The following is a 17,433-nucleotide window of genomic DNA, read 5'->3' on the forward strand; positions in this document are numbered from 1 at the left end:
GATACAGGGTGGTCTAAAGAGATACCCAACATGACAATCAGCTGACGGTAATAATCAATAACTGATTATACACCGTGGGACCCAATAGGACTGAACCAGGACAGGAGAAACTGGGCCAACAAAAACTCCTTTAAGGACCACACATTTGGTTTTAGATGTTTTATCTCCAACTACAGACTGTGTCGACTTCAACCTGTTTCTGCTTGTTCACTCTAGTTTTTAAACTGATTTCCTTCCTTCCACTGATTTCAGCTCATTTCTAAAATCTACAGACGTAAAACCTGCTGTAGAGATACAATTAATCACAGTCAGTGTTTGGTCAACCTCAGTTTTGTTTTACATGTTTTAAAGCAAAAGCAAACTTTGCTGATTTTGAGACGTTAAAATACAGTTGAGACTAATGTTTTGTTCAAATCTGTCACATTCAACTTTGCCTTATTAATATTTTCTCCATCTCAGATTCAGTTTAAAGCTTCTGTTTCTGGTTTGGTGAAATCTATAACTGGTTCTATTGGACTGAAATGTCACAGCAGATTCATCCATTGACAGAAAAAATGTATTATTTCTGATCTTTAAGTGACTTTTTAAAGAAATAAATGAAACACTCCCATGTTCCAGATTCAGTGAGTTCTTTATCTAATTTTATAGTGAACTGAATATTTTTAAGTTTGGTATCATTTGTTGAAAAATTTTTTTTTTCCCAAAATAATCAAGATGATAATCACCACATTAGCACTGCAACAATTAGTTGATTAATCAGTCTATTAATCAAAGACAGAATTGATCGGCAAATACTTGATTGTCAAAAATTCAAAAATACACTGGCTCCACCCTGTCCAACGTGAATATTCATCTTTTTTTAAGTTTTCATTGGTTTTAATGTCTTTAAAATTGTTATTAGTATTATAAGCAAAAATAAGATAATTGCTTCAGCTCCTGCTTCTAACATGAACATTCGCAGGTCTTATTTGTCGTCTATGATGTTGAACTAAATATATTTGGGTTCTTGGAATTCTGAACTTTTTTTTTTTTTTTTTAAACAATTACTAAAATTTTGTGGTCTAAACAATTAATCAATCAAGAAGATCATCAATGCCCTTAAACGTAGCACAAGGTTCAGTTTTAAACACTCAACTGTATTTCTCCAACACAACTTTACCAAAAAATAAAGATGACCAATGTTTACTGTGATAATTTGATCTGCTCATAGAAACTGAAAGCTGCACAGAAGGAGAAAAGAAATCAGAAGAATCGGTGTGTGAAATGTTCAACAGGACATAAAATACACACAACATGTAGTTAAAGAGCTAAAAACATCCAGAGTCCAATTTAAAAACCAGATGAGGTCCTGCAAGATAAAAATCACCTATGCAGAGGAAAATGTTTTTTTTGTATCAGCACACATGAATTTAAGAGTCATGGTAACACATCTGCTGATTATTAATAGGTATCCATTGAAAGAGTTGGTAATTAAACAGTGAAGTCTTGAACTGAGTGCAGCTGAAACCAACTAATCAGTCTATTGACACAACATTAATCACTGAACAATTGTTTGTAAACAAAAACATAAACATTCACATTTTACACCATCTCAAATGTGAACATTTAGATTTTTCTCCTTCTATGATATCATTATTATTATTATTATTTTTATATTTTTGGGTTTTGAACTGTTGGCCAAATATCTGAAGACCTTCAATTGTAAGAAAGTGATTTGAGGTTTTCACCATTTTCTAGACTAATTGGTGGACTAATCAATAGTAAAGAATGATTGAGAATTTCAGTTCTATATGAGTTTGCTCCTGTCAGCCCTGTTAGACACTGATGAGTTAATGATGGAAAACAAAGTTGGTTTTAAAGAATAAACATCATAATTACTGAATGACTTAAAGGTTTCCATGATGGATCTGTTCAGTTCAGGTCAGAAACCTGGACTCTATCAAACTCAAAGCCAGAGATGAGTTTTTCTATATTCACACATTAGTTGGCTTGTTGAGGAGTAACTGGAAACACAACGGACATGAGACAGAGCGCTGTGTCCCAAAAATCTTTCCCTTTGAAAACTGCTCCACTGTCACCATTTGGCTTCACCACTTAATATGGGATTAAACAGGAAGCAAATGGGAAATCTTGTCTGGCGCTCCAAAAGAAAATCATGAGTTTGTCACATCCTGATACATGATGAAGTCACATCTGAAAACTAACGTCCAAAAACAAAAACTATACGCCAAAAAATAACAAAAAGCAGGGAAACAGTTCAGAGTGAGTTATTTTAGTGTCCAGAAACAACAGAAAAGGCTTTTTCTTTGCTTTCACAGCTCTCAGTCGTTGTCTGTACTCTTCTGAGGAAGCAAAATGGTGCAAGCTACAGCAAGGGTTGAGGAACTGGATTTCAAAACGGGCAGCATGGTCCCAATTTATCAAGACTTAGAGTTATGAAGGCATCAGACAAACAGCTATCTTGGTTCAGCGATTTACCCAGTAAAACTGAATAAAAGAGATAGAAATGGCTCTAGTTGGGATAACCATTTGTGTCCAAAACTCTGTTGAAATAAACTAAAACTCTAAATTCCTCCTGAATGTATATCACTTGTTTTAGACAAACCAGCTGCCTTCAGTTTTAGTCATCCTGCCTTTGCTCCGAGTCCGATGGAGAAGCAAAATGGAGCGATAAAGCAATGTTAAGGAAACAGACAGGGCTGCATACACGGAGTACTGTCTTCCTACACCCCATGTCATTATGTCTGATTTGGTTTGGGATCACTGATTACGATAAAAACGAAAAACAAAAAAAACATAAATTGTCCTTCGACTGAAGGTCCCACCTTCTCCTGAGTTTATCTTTTTCTTATTCCTCTCCATCTATTTATACCATTCATCCTGCTTCATTGACATCTGCAGCAGCCATTCTGCATCTTGCTTCAGTTAAGCATTCAGTTACAAGAACTAGTGGGAACCCAAAATGGAGTATGACTGCAGTCTACCATCATGTTTGTGTAGTCTGTTTTCACTCCAGTTTTTTCTTACTACTGTTTTGTTTTCTTGCTGAAGTAATTTTGCTTCTCCCCTCTGACATATCGTTATCAAATCTTTCAAGGATTGAAAATGGTGCGTAACTAAACTCCTCCATCATGTTTGCTTGGTATGTTTTCAGTCTTTCTTTCTGTTCATGCTGTTTGTCATTTTGAAGAAACCACTTTGTCTCCCTTTCTGAAGTGTAGGTATCCAACCATTCAAGGATTCAAATTGGTACACAACTAAACTCCACTGTCGTGTTCGGTTTGTCCTCTATCAACCCGTCTTTCTCTTCCAACTACTTTGTCTTTTTGGGGAGGTCATTTTGCATCTCCTCTCTGACATGTTGGTATCCAATCTTTATGGGATTCAAAATGGTGCATGACTGAGATCCATCGATGTGTTTAGGCCACTGTCAGCCCGTCTTTCTCCTCCGACTGTTTTGTCTTTCTTGGTAAAGCCATTACCTTGTCTCACTGAAGTGTTAGTATCAAATCTTTCAGGGATTCAAAATGGTGCACGACTGAAATCCAACATTATGTTTGTTTAGTCTGTTTTCAGTCTGTCTGTCTTGTCCTACTGTTTTTGGGGAAGCCATTTTGTCTCTCTTCTCTGCTGTATCAAATCTTTCAGGGATTTAAAATGGTGCACACTTGAAATCGTCCTACCGTGACACAGCTCCTCCCCCTCCATCATTCTCTGTTAAATGGGATGCAAACTTGCGAGTCAAACCAACCCTCTCCTGTTATGACGTGTCTTTTTGTCGGTGTCACCCCCTCCTCACCTCTCCTCCTCCTCCTCCCTCTCTGTTAGGAGCTAACCTCCGTTGTCTCTCCTCCCGTCTCCACTAGCGTCACCTGACCCTCCTCCCCTTCCATGATGATGCCTCCATCCTGCAGCACCACCATCTCTCCCTCTTCCTCCACCACGCCAGCCGCCCCCTCTTCCTCATCCTCCTCTCCTCCCACCACCTCCTCTGGGCTGGCTGCAGCGTTGGCGGCGGCCATGGCGGCGGTGTTGGTGCTGGTGCTGTTGGCCTGACTCTGGGCCATGGCCTCCAGTTTAATGCGGTACTCCTCGGCCTCCTGCTCCTTACGCAGCAGCTGCTGTCGGTACTCCTGCGCCTTCCTGTTGGCCTCCTGCAGCTGCCTCTGCAACAACTCCTGCAGGACGAGGAGCAGAAGGTTATGTCACAGTCAAAGCAGCAAAGTCCAACAGGTTCATTACACAACCTTTTACACTGGAGCTGCACTATGCTTCACTTCTGGCTTTTTATAGACAAAACAATTAATCACAAAAATAATCAGCAGACCCTTTGTACACTGGACTTTGGAGCTGATAACCTGATACACATCATGGGTCAATTCTATTGTTTCATGTCTGGTCACCACTGCTGCCTCTTCTCATAGTGTACTAGGGCTGATACTTTTTCCAAAGATGAAATCTGAATAAATTTGAAATGAGACATTTCGTTGAAATTTATTTGAATGCTCCACCTCCCTACACCCCTCACCTGGTACTATAGCTATTATCCTTGTATATCAATCTCTCTCAATCTGACTATTTGACAGTCAAAGGAGGATGTACATTCGACATTGCTCCGCTTGTCTGTGGAGCCTCCACTTGTTGTAGTGTAAGACAGCTGCTTTGTGAGTTACTTTGGCATCTACTGTGTAAAACTCAAGAACTTCCACAGTCTGCTACTCAGATACTATGGTGTTCTGATTGTCTGCCCAGGATGGCTTTCCTCACTAGTGTCCTCCATTTTCATAGCAAACAACATAACACTACTAGCATAGTTTACTGATAGGTCAATAGATTGAGCTGGTGATGAAGTTTTTGAGCACCCTCTGCTGGATCACAAAGCAAACTACTTCAAACAGTCTGTTGTGCTTGTAGATTGTAAATTTTGAATTTGATCAGTTCATTATATATTGAATCCCGTATTCCAATAGTCAACTAATAGTACTATACTACTAAAATCATAATAATAATATTTTTACTCCACTCACCGTCTCTCCTGCATCGTTGTGGTTGTTGGTCACCTCTAGCTTCCTCTTCCTGGAGGGTGGAGGCTGAGGCTCCTCCGTCACCACCTCCTCCGTCACTGTGTTGGCTGGCACTGCCAGCACTGAAAACAAACAAACAAACAGATTCAGCATCAAAACACTGATTTGACTCAGAAAATGTTGAACTGAATGAAGGTTATTTGTCATACTCTGCTGTCCGTGCTGCATAGTAACAAAGAATGGCTGTGCCATCCCTCCAGTGGTCTGCAGGTTGCCGTGTTGGTCTGTTACTATGGTGATGACCCTCTGACCCCCCTCGTTGACAACAGCGGCGTGCTGGATGTTGGAGTCCAGAGCACTGGCCGCCATCGCCTCCTCTGAATCTCCTGAAACATGACATTAAAACCGTAAAATCAAATATCCACATATGTTTAACAGCTGCTAAACGCTGTGTGTCTGTGTTCGTACCTGCATTGGCCTTGTTGAGCAACTCGGCCAGGTTGACCACACCCCCCTGAATGGCAGGTATTCCCTGGATGATGAACTGAGGCTGGTTGGTGGTGGTGCTCGTCTCCACGTTCATGCTCACCTGGTTCATGTTCACCTGGTTCATGTTCACCTGGTTCTGCATGCCCTCCTGCAGACACAGACACACACAAACAACAAACACACACATTTTATTGAGGTGGAGATTTCTATATGAACTCATCTAAATGTGCTTTAATGTTTTAAATGTTTTAAACACTGAAAAACTGACTTGATGTGAAAACTGAAATCTGAATGAGCTTTCAAGCTTTTATAACGGTTTCTTTCAAATAAGCTTTTGAAGAACAGTTTTTTACTCCACTTGAGCAGAAATGAAAACTACTGGATATGAACTGTGAATTTTTGATAATTTATATGTTGAATAGTAAAGACTAATTTTGTCCTCTCTGTCCCTCCCAGGTTGCTTTACAGACACAATAACAATCACTAACAGCCCAGATGTTTGAGGTGACATCTCAGCTGTCTGCACGTTGTGTCTCACCTGCAACAGCAGCATCAGCTCGGTGTTCTGGATGTCGACGGCGATGTCGAACGGCGTCTTGTCGAACTTACTGAGTGCGTGCACATCGGCTCCGTGTTTGATTAGGGTCTCAGCCACGCCATGGTGCCCGTGCTGAGCTGCCCAGTGCAGAGCTGTCATCTTCAGCATGTCTTTGGCGTTGATGTCTGCACCGCTCTGCAATTACACACAGTTTTTTAAAACACGGATGCAACAATGAAAACTGTTAATCAGTCGAGTCAATTTTTAAGCTAATGTGCTAAACACTTGATGGTTGTAGCTTCTCAAATGTGAGGATTAGCTGCTCCTGGTCTTGCTCTACAGTAAACAGACTATCTTTAGGTTTTGACCTATAGGCCAGACAAAAAATTAATTTGAAGACATCATCTTGGGCTCTAGGAAACTGTAATGAACATTTTTCACTGTTTTTGTTTTAAATGTTTGGCTTTTATTAACAGGTGATTACAAGCTGTAACCTGAAAAAATTAAGATTGAAGTGAATATTAATCCTGAGTACTTCTCACCCGGACCAGCAGCTCGACAATGACTGTGTGTCCCTCGGCGGCGGCCATATGCAGCGGGGTCCTGTCCACTTTAGTGCGGGCATCTCTGCTGACGCCGGCTCTCAGCAGGACGTCTGCAGTGGAGTAATGACCATGCTGAGCGGCCAGGTGGAGGGGGGACGTCCCCAACTACAGAACACAGATATCATCTTTACTGTTATTGAGGGACACATGTTGTGACTGTACTGATCTGTTCCCTGTGGTTCCCCCTGCAGGAAGCTCTACATGTAGTAGAAAACAACAGGTCTGGAAGTCAGCTCTGACCTGCTGATTCAATTCTTGATGATTCACTTTCATTGTATAAAAACCAATATTGTGGAAAGAGCTTCTCAGAATTAATCCTTGAATATAAAGTTGTCTAAACTGTAAACACAATTCCTGGCTATAAAACTAGGGACCAGTGATTTAGTTTCCTTGGCAACCTCTGGACTAAAACAATAAATACAAGATCATTCAAATTAAAATTGTGATTAATCATAAAATGGATTTTTAAGCCAGCTCTACAAAAGAACAGAGTGAAATTGGTGTCTCACCCAGTCGGTGGTGAATGGAGCTCCGTTGGCCATCAGGTTTCTGACCTCATCATCCTGACCTTTACGAGCCGCCTCCAGCAGTCGCTTCCCCAGGTCCACCAACGACATCTAATGCACAGAGAAACAGAGGTGTGAAGGCTCGGTCACGTTATATCTCCAACATATGAGCATCCGCTGTCTCAAATCTTTACAGAGTTTTTATAATAAACCGAAATTTATGTTGTTGACTGCACCTTACTACACACAATCTGTTTACAGTACAATTTATTCTACACAAACAAACATTTAAAGTCAAACAATAGCTATTTCAACACATTTGCAGTGGCAATATTCAATAAACAGTGTCTCTGTGAAAATACACAAGTGTACATGTAGTGAAAGAAAGTAGTAGAAAGAATGTAGTTATTTTGTACCCTATTGGTTAATGGAGAAAACATGTCAGGATTAATCAGTAATGAAATAAGATGCACCAAGAGTACAAATATAACAGTTACACTCACAAAATAAAAGCGTCTAGTAACCAAAGTAAAGGTTTCCATTAAAAACAGTTTCCATATTTCCTGTTAGGATATATCAATAAATATCGGACATGTCCCCATCCATCTGCATCTTAGTTTATTGGAACGATTTGTTTATTAATTGATCAACTAATAGATGGTTTGACAGAAAATTGATAGAAATTTGATGCTTTTCTTTTTGGTACTTGACAGTAAGCTGTATTTAGGACAAAACAAAACGACTAAAGGCTTTATGTTGGTCTATGTGACATTACAAAATTAATTTCTCTGTTCGCTGTCATTTGGAGACAAAACCATTAATCGAAAAGGTAACCCACAGATTACTCAATTAAGAAAAGAATCGTTAGTTGCAGCCTGCATCTTATTTTTCTTTACTTTAATTAAAGGGTATTGAAGTTTGTACATGTTTTAAAGCTGCAGCAGTGAAGCTGCACAACATATGACTAACACGCCTCGAAGTGCCAAAACAATGACTTCAAGGTGTCCGACAATGGATTCAAACTTGCGGATTGTTTTGGGCGCTAACATCATTAGCATCCATAAAACAAAACTAAACAAACAATAACCTTATCAATAAACAAATGGGGACTGATTTTAAACATGTAGCACTGGTATGAGTGGGCTGTCGGTGTTTCTACTGGAAACAATGGTTTTCTTTTATCGGGGAGTGGGCAAAGCTATGCAAGTTAGCACGACACTGTGTCCGACAATGGAACCCTGCTGTTAAAGAGCGCTTGTGATTGCGAAACAGGGGAGAAGGACGAGGATTTTCTCCCCGCGGCCGAGGAGCCATTTTACGCGCCTTCATGAACAGAAAAGAGTCCGCCATGTGCCACGTACCCCCGTGTCCCCTCTCCGGGCTGTTATTTTCCACCGCCACCGTTAAACACCGTAACCTCCTCCGCCTAAACATTTACAGTAACACCGACAGGAAACCGTTTGATATTAAGTTGTTGGTTTTCCGGGGGAAGTCAGAGAGAAATTTCCTATTTTACACACGGAGAAAAAACTACTTCCACATCCGGTTAACTAGCTTTCTTCAGCGCGAACCGTCAAACGGCTTACCGGAGACCTGTATGGTCACACTCCTCCGTTACTTCTGGTTATTTCTGTCAGTGCTTAACGTGTGAAGGCTTAGAAAAATATCGTTTTACTCTCCGGGAGAACAGCGGGCCAGATACTCACCGTGTCCAGGTTTGTAAGGAGCCAGCTAGCGCTCCTCTCTGCTAATGTTAGCACGCTAGCCGGCTAGCCAAACAAACCGCCCGGTGTGTGGAGGTTTGTGCGCACTAGAATCACTGCGGTGAGTAGAAACAGCTCAGTAATGTGCACACTTTCATTCACAAGGCGCAAATCGTGGGCATTAGGCACCGCTGCAGCTTGTCGGGGTCCTCCGGACTTGTTTACTGCGGAAAGTTACCGAGAGGCGGCCAGTACCCGCCCGGATGTTACGGGTGTACCCTTCAAAATAAGAGCGCCAGGCGTTTTATTTATGATAAAACAGTTTGTGAGTAATGCTTATAGAATTTAATTGAAATTACTGCATTGCCCAGTGGAGTATTATTTTATCATTGCCCTGATAATTTTGCATATGATATCAAAAGGCTTGGGCGTTTCCTCTGATAAGCAGTGTACATGTGAACACACAGCCCGAAGATAGTTTGTCAGTTGGTATTTTATAGTGATAGTTCCGACAGGAAGCGTGGTCGTCATTACATGTTATTGACGCTACTATTTAGCAGCTAATCATGTTAGCCGTTAGCCTGTGTGCATGCAGACTGTTAGCAAGTTAAACTAAAGCGAGTTTTACCTTCTTCTCTCGTAGATTCCCGCGACTTTACGACTCCTGACGTAAATCAGATTCTGACAGGTGTTCACCTGCCAGTGAGAAGTTTAAAAACAGATATTTTTGTGTTTTATCTGTTACAAATATGGCGGCTCCGCGACACCGGAGGTGGAAGCCAGAGTGAGCGTTAACCCCCCTGTGGGCGGGCTCTGTGAGAGCGCCGAGGAACTGACCTCAGGTCGGTTCGAACGGCTGAGCCGCCGTCAGATTGAGTCATTATAGGACAGACCGCTGACCTCATATCAGCCGGAGAGCAACGCATTCCTGCCCGCAAAGCTCAGACATCAGGTTCAGCAAAACACTGTAAATGTGTCAAACAGCCGAATTACCCTCGAATTATTAATGAAATAGCCAATAAAGTCTCCTTAACCTGTAGTTAAATCTATGGTTAAACTAAACTATGTTTCAACTAAATCTATAGTATGAATGTAAACACGAACTGTGTGCTGTATATTGAGCAGAAACCTGCCTTGCTTCATATATTTAACTTTGAATTAAATATCTGCCATTTCTGTGAATCCGATGTAGAAACATTATATACTAATAATCTTGATTATTGATTATATGTATTGATTGCAGTGTGTAAGACTGCTCTTGGATTTATATTTTTTGTATAAATGTAATGAAGCACCTTTATTGTTCAGTTTACTGGACTGATCAAAAACACATATCATGTTTGGTTATTTAATCCATTTACAATATTTGAATAAATTTTACAGAAAACATTCTATAGCACAATAAGTCACTGTAGAAATAGTGTTATAGAGGATTTTACCCATAGTGAACATATGTAACTGCTGTATGAGTCAATACAATGTGGTTGCTACTTTCCAAATGGATAAATGTAGAATACTTTAAATAAAAAAATATTCAGTGTTAAATTGGAGGATAAAAAGTAAGAAACATCTCAAGCTCAACAGCAGAATGTGTTTCTAATTAAACATGATAAAAAGCACTTATAGTGTTCTAATTAATTTAATTTGAATTGTATTATATTTTTTTCTTCATGTTTTTATGGTTAAAATGAACAGTTGTAAATGGATTTTTCAGTCTTTGCTCTGTGATAATGTAACTCACTCAAGATTGTAAAGATAAAATCACATTTTACAATTTGTTAATTTGCTCTGTATTTTGTATAACAATAAACAAAACAATCAAAAACTTCTTTATTATGCTGAATGGTGTATTTATACACAACGTTGTTTTTTTTTAATCTACTGTCCTTTTTACCTGCCTTTTTTCTAAGAAACTAAACTTGGGTTAATTTAGGCTCTGTAATTTCATAATATTTTTCAAGTTTCCTGGGTAGGAATGTGTAATTAAGATTTAATCACAGGGAAAATAAAGCGTAAATTAATTAGCACTTTCTGCTGGAAGATTCCAAACCTCAGTGGTCAAACTGTTGTTTTTTTTGTTTTTTTTTTAAAACAAGTATTTTGATCAAAAAAGGACATTTTATTGTTGACTGGGTGTACAGAACATTTCTGACAGGACATGATGATCCACAGAGTTCTTCTGATTTGTGGCTCCAGTTTGAGGCCTGCTCATAGTGAAACAATAAAACAGCAGCATGAGAAATAAATACATCAATAAAACAGGATAACAAAGCAGCTCAGGGTAAAAGAAAAAAAGGCACAGATGATAAAAACCTCTGTCTCAACACATCAATGATTCTAACTGGTCTAATAAATAAATCATATTCATTCATGTGACACAAAAGGACATTTCTGTTTAAACTTAAATCAGCTGATGAAAGCTGGATGAATTCCAGGAGGTGCATTATATTCACAAGAAAAACTTTGTTGGAGACCTGATCTGATAATTATGAGCAAAGGTTAGTGGTTATCAATCATCAGGCATCATGGATCTGTCTGATTTAATTGGCTTTTATTTCCTCTGGTTTGAGACATTAATGTCTCTGATAACTGGTTTTATTAATAACAGGACAGGGGTTTGTTTGTTTTTACAGCTGGGGAAAGATTAAAGGAACAGAAAGTTAGTCATGTGACGTTCTACCAGAACATCTTAACTGCTCCTCATCATTAATTCTTCAGGTGTGTTCAACTCTACAGGAGGATGAACAGGGTTCTTCCACAGGACATTCCTTCATTTGGTAGTCTAACACATCACCACAAAATTTCCCATAGGTGTTTAACTTCCTAGAGGACCCTAAACTAAAGGCCAACTAGAAAACCTCCTGTAGGACTACTAAAACCTCCATAATGAAAACCATCTGTAGAACCTCTTCAGTGACCACTTAAACAGCCCATAGAACATCCTAAAGGACCTCTAGAACCTTCCTATTGACCACTAACACATCCTAAACAATCCTGAGAACCTTTCTTTAGCCTGTATTTGTTCACATTTATCAAAATTGAGTCTAAGTATCAGCTCCTGTATGTGGTGCAGCCGTGTTCGTCCAGTCAACATCACTGATACTAAAGAAAACTTCAACATAATGACCCTCATTTATATGATCTCATAATAATGAGATAGTTCCCTCATCTCTCAGTTTTCTGTCTCTTCTTATAATCACATGATGAATCTCCAGATTTTCTTTGGTGAATTTAACACACCTCTGAACAACACAACGATGTAGTGTTTCTAATATTTTGTCCACTTAGTTTACAAACAGACAGGGGCAAACTGGAAAGTGTTTAGTTCAAATTCTCAGTGGGATAAGAATCTGGTTTCTCATTCAAGTTTAAAGACAGTCAGATTAAAATCAGACGGAGATCAGCTGACATGCAGACCTGGTTTAACAGCTGATCATGAAACACATCCTCTCAGATTACAGCCTTCTGATTTAATTCACAATGTTCACACAGATGAGTCGGTCTTTGTGTTTTTAGGAAAACTAGTTCAGGATCAGTGAGTGAACACAAAGCTCAGGGAGTCTAATCTGAACCAGGACCAGTCTCTGTAGACCTCGGTCCTGTGGGACTGTTAATGTGAAAACCAGACTCTTATTTTGGTGACTTTCCTGAAAAAGAAATATGTTCCTTAAATGTTTCCCGGGTAAAGCATTGGGCAGGATGAGATGAGGCAAGGCCTGCAGAGACTGATCCAGGGTCAGAGGTCAGGTGAGGCTGGTCTCAGAGCAGCAGGTTGAGGTCGGCCAGCAGAGTGTCCACGTCAGCGATGGGAGCTCTCCAGTAATTAAAGGAGGAGAACTCAGACAGCTCAACCTGCAGAGAGACACAGTTCACATCAGACCAAAACTCCACCAAGTATCAACACCTGATCTGGAGAAAACTTGTGCATGCAGCAGAATTACAGGTGAGGGGTGGGTCATAGCTCCACCTGTTGGCAGAAGAGTAAAGTGTTGTTTTAGTGACACTGACTAATTTTAATATGAATTTAATTCTAACAATAAAAATCTTCATCTGCTGCTGTCATTGATCATTATCCTGCAGCTGAAGATCACAGTGTGAAAACAAAAACACACATGTCCAAAATTTTTGGTAATGAAGGCAGATAGTACAAATCTGATGCAGGTGCAGCTGACTACCTGGTTAAAATAATCACTGATTGAACACAATTACCCAAACTGACCTGAGAACAGATAGATTTTCAGTCAGCTTCTCACCTGTATTAAAGCTCATTATGTCAAACTGGAAAACATCTTATCCTCTCACCTCCTCATCCTGACTCCTAAGTTTGCACATCTTGTCTTTTCCTCTGTTGCCATTGGCCGGACCGTCAATCAAACCCAGGTCCTCCAGCTCGGACAGGTCGAGGGCCGGGATTGGCTGCCTCCAGAAGAGGAAGGAGTCGTATTGGCTGTTTGACTTCTCCATCATCTTTCACTCTGAAATAAAAACAGATATTCACAGGAGGTTTGGGGGTAATCCAACAATACAAAAAGGTAAACAATCCACCACCTGACCCATTTTTCGTTTTGTCACAGAGTTTCTTATAGATGCAGAGTTCAAAGTGAAGAACTGCACCCTCCATGGTGAGGCCCTGGTCTCGTAGAGTGAACATGAGTCAAATGTCAACAGTTAATAATCACTAATGTTGAGTTCACTGTCAGTTTTATCAATTAATCAACATTTCAGCTCCACAGTCCTGGTCTCATGGTTTCTGTATAGTGGATGAAGACAAGTATAATGAAAAGTTTTTTTTCCTGGGTCCTTCAGGTAGTTTATCTGAACACGGGGCCCCAGGTTGTCTTTGCCCTGCAGGTGAACTGAGGGGCCTCAGCATGTAGATGGGTGATATCTACACTTTTATATTTATATATTTCTGAACTCCCTGCTGCACCATTGAACCATGTAACCCTCTGGTTCTTTTTACAATCACTGGCCTGAGTGCAGCTGAAGTCCGCGTCTGACCAACTTTAACCTTCAGTCTCAGTGTGAAGTCACTGAGTCTCTGCACAAAACGGAAGCCACTTCAGTTTATTTTAAAGCTTGTTTTAGTTTTATTTTTAGTGTCTGCTGCTTCAACAGACTGTTTACAGGTCAGAGCAGTTTACAGTGAACAAGCAGAGCAGGACTACACGGAGGAAACCTGTCAGAAATCTTTTTATTGTCATACAGCTTTTTTTGTTTGACAGTGTTTTACAAAAATGATAAACTTTACACAGGTTGATCTCAGTGACCTCCTGTAACATTTAACGGTAACATTTACAGTGAAGATGGAAAATTCACATATAAATGATCTGACTTAATTGAACGTGTTTCTGAAAAAGAAAAAAAAATGATGTAACCTGATTCCAGTCAGATCCATTGATTTTAAACCTCACAGATGATCTGCTCCAGGATCAGTTTGTTTTTTATTCTGTCATAAAACATCTGACACAAAGGGACAAGTCTCCATCTGATCTCAGATCAGAATAAGTTATCTGTCAGCAGAGTTAAATTAAAAGCTCCCATCAGTCTGACTGAGTCATGTCCATGTAGAGAAACCTATTCACAGCTGAGCTTTTCCACTTCTGACTCAGCCTTTTATAGCGCTGTGGGCTCCAACGGGCCCTGAAGGCCTCTCAGCTGTTTACAGCTCAGCGTAAAGGAGCAGACCACCGATTCTGTTTTCATGAATTAACCATGAATCACCCATCAGAGTGACCCTGAACCCTGCTGCCCTCTGAGAGCAGGTCTGTACTCAGCTTCACCCAGACTGATTAAAGTCCCATATTTTACACTTCTTGTGTTTTATTTGAAGTGTTGATCCATAAGAAGAAATATTTGTGGTTTAAAAACCCAAAAACCATCTCAATGCAGTTTTTCATCTCCTCTCAGGCGTCTCGCTCGAGCTCTAGTAACAGCATGTCGCTGAGCCAATCAGAAGAGAGGAGGCTCTGAGCCTCTCTTCTGATTGGCTGACTGTTTTCTGAGTGATCAAATAAAAATATAGCAGATTTCAGGTAAAGACTCAGAGAAATCCTGCAAGGCTGGATGGTGGGGACCTTTAAATGACCAGCTGATTAATGTCTGATCAGTCTGACAGTCAATCATTCTGACTGTTGAACCTTAAGATGACAGATTCTCATTCATCTGAAACAACAGACAGTCAGTCAGTTATAGAGAGCAGGGGTGAGAAAACATATCGACAGGGGAATATATTGTATTATCTCCTCTTGTGATAAGTTATCAATGTATCAGTATTTTTTAAATAGAAACATGTAAACACTGTATTCATCGTAGGCCGACTTCTGGCTGTGTCAGTGTTAGCTGTTTTCTCCACCATGAGATGAGGATGATGAAGCATGCGGGTGTGCAGGTTCATTGTGTTGCTCCTGTTCTTCACTCCTCACAGATTGTAGTCTTCATCACTTCGTCCCATCGGTGTTTTAAGAAGCTCAAGTGGATCCAGACTCAGCTTCTCAACCTCTGAAATGTTTGACTCGAACAAAAAACACCTGCCCAATAGCGTTCTCTCAAAGCCACCTCAGAGACAGAGGGGCTCAGAAACACTCCAATCTGATTGGCTGTCACTGACAGGCGATTATTATGACTGACAGACACCTGAGAGCCTGTCAGTGAGTGCAGGAGCCTTCTCCACTCCTTGTTCTTCTTACTGTGTTGAAGTGGTGCTTCTCTACAGCAGCAAAGATCAGGTGACACCCAGTCAAGTGACACTTGGATATTTACATGTTTACTTGTTTACCTATTTGTAGAAATCTGCATCTGGTTTGGATAAATTATTGGAGCTATACCAGCTGCAGACAGATGTTGGCCTCTGTACTGATTATTATTATTATTATTGACTAGATATTTTTTCTTTTACTGAATGTTTTATTGTTGTACATTATATGACGTTTTCATGAAAAATGACAGTTTGATAAGTGACCGTCAGTGAGGCTACAGCTGTCATATGTTATTACTGTCAATATTTAAATTTTATGTTAATTGATATTTCTAACTGGATTTGAAGAGAAGATCGTGCTGATATTTAGGCTAAACCAGAGCTCATGATGTTGGACCTGCCCGGGTCCTGACTCACACCAGATTTATTTATTGTGTCAGATGCTGATTTTACTGTGAGTCTAAAACAGAATCTGGGTCACCGCGCCTCAACAGACTGAAATAAACCTCGACACTTCACTGACTCAGCAGTTTCACACTGAACACTTCACCTGCCACCGAACTACATTCGCATTTTCATCCATTTTATTTTCGGCTGCCTTATTCGGAGCTATTGATCCTGAGGCGTTGGCCCGAGTCTCAGATCTGATGACGACCACACGCGACAGCAAAATCTCGGTTAAAACGCGTCCCTTTTTATGTTTGTCTTCACGCGAGGCCGGTTATTGATTAAGACTGTAATTAAAGGATGAATCCGCACATTGATCAGGTTGTGTTTGAGGCGTTGTCCCAGTGTTCAGGCTCCTCAGACACCCTTGCTTGCACCAGATAAATCCACCGGATAAACCCACGTTTACACGATGGATTTCTCACATTTCTTTCATCAATTTATCACAAACGTTGGTAATTTTTCATGTATTTTTGTTGAACACCATTTTTAAAAAGGTTTTTAATACGCAGCGGGATTCTCCATCACCGACTGGTACCGACACAATAGACACGGTCTCACCGTTAAAGGGAAAACGTCAGGTGTCAATGAAGCGGGTTTTTACCTGTTTGTGTGTCCTTCGTGGTTCTGTCTTTGTTCTCCGGGTTCTGGTCGCAGACGGATCAGGTGCCGCCTCTCTGCTGCTGCAGGTTAAATGAGCTCTGCGGCTGCGTCAAATTACCTGAATACACACCAACGCTTCCTGTTAGGCATTTCAAACTAAAAGGAACTATAGCAATGTTTTTACTACTATTTATTTTGATTTTATTTGTTGGTTTATTTGTCAGCGTACATTGATAAACACGACCGTAGTCGTAATTTTATCTCTAGGTGTCCTGGATAGATTTGAAAGACGGTTATTGAAGTAGTTTATGAACATCAGAGCAAAAAGGGAACTTACAGTAATACTTTAAAAACTTTATAAATCTTTACTGATACAGAAAACTAAAGAAATAATTAAAGTAGAAATACAATAATGTGAATAAAGTAGAAAATAAGAACGGTAAAAGAGCAACTCAATTCAAAACAGCAACAAAAGAAAAATATTACGGTTATATAAAAATTATGTCATATAAGATATTCTTATTCTACATGTCAGGACTAATGAAAATATGTCACATTTAAGGCAGTAGTCTGAGAAATTAATTAATTAATTTCATTTCAGTGCTTTAATTAGACACAATAATGTTTACTTTTTGCTGTATTTTTTTGACACCATGTATAATATTATATATGATTTTTAAGTAGGCATATGGTTCAATTTTTTATGATTTCATTTTAATATTAGCAGGAATAGTTATTTGCCATTTATCAAGGTCCAAGCTGATCACTGTCTACTGTAAAACAATATAAATAATAAATAGAAACTTCCTGTCTGCTTGACC

At 39.8% G+C, this 17,433-nt stretch overlaps 2 protein-coding genes across 4 annotated transcripts; both read right to left on the reverse strand.

Annotated features, from left to right (window-relative positions):
• Positions 1-981: 981 nt before the first annotated feature.
• Positions 982-9,573, reverse strand: gabpb2 (GA binding protein transcription factor beta subunit 2). 3 transcript variants are annotated; one of them, XM_022747422.1, is made up of 8 exons: positions 9,494-9,573; positions 7,166-7,273; positions 6,594-6,761; positions 6,052-6,246; positions 5,493-5,661; positions 5,234-5,410; positions 5,028-5,146; positions 982-4,178 (listed from the first exon to the last, which is right to left on the reverse strand). In XM_022747422.1, the coding sequence occupies exons 2-8, from the start codon at positions 7,271-7,273 to the stop codon at positions 3,825-3,827; spliced, it is 1,290 nt and encodes a 429-aa protein (XP_022603143.1). In that variant the 5' UTR covers positions 9,494-9,573; the 3' UTR covers positions 982-3,824. The 3 variants fall into 3 exon arrangements, with proteins under 3 accessions (XP_022603143.1, XP_022603142.1, XP_022603144.1); XM_022747421.1 differs by lacking the exon at positions 9,494-9,573 and adding an exon at positions 8,869-8,954; XM_022747423.1 differs by lacking the exon at positions 9,494-9,573 and adding an exon at positions 8,749-8,795.
• A 1,390-nt stretch (positions 9,574-10,963) lies between these two features.
• Positions 10,964-16,699, reverse strand: mllt11 (MLLT11, transcription factor 7 cofactor). Its single transcript, XM_022747445.1, has 3 exons — positions 16,614-16,699; positions 13,168-13,340; positions 10,964-12,717 (listed from the first exon to the last, which is right to left on the reverse strand). Exons 2-3 carry the CDS (start codon positions 13,330-13,332, stop codon positions 12,625-12,627), a joined length of 258 nt encoding a protein of 85 aa, XP_022603166.1. The 5' UTR covers positions 13,333-13,340; positions 16,614-16,699; the 3' UTR covers positions 10,964-12,624.
• Positions 16,700-17,433: the final 734 nt, after the last annotated feature.

This window comes from Seriola dumerili, unplaced genomic scaffold (assembly GCF_002260705.1).
Source record: "Seriola dumerili isolate Sdu_G_001 unplaced genomic scaffold, Sdu_1.0 BDQW01000110.1, whole genome shotgun sequence".
In the NCBI taxonomy this organism is placed as follows: Eukaryota; Metazoa; Chordata; class Actinopteri; order Carangiformes; family Carangidae; genus Seriola; species Seriola dumerili.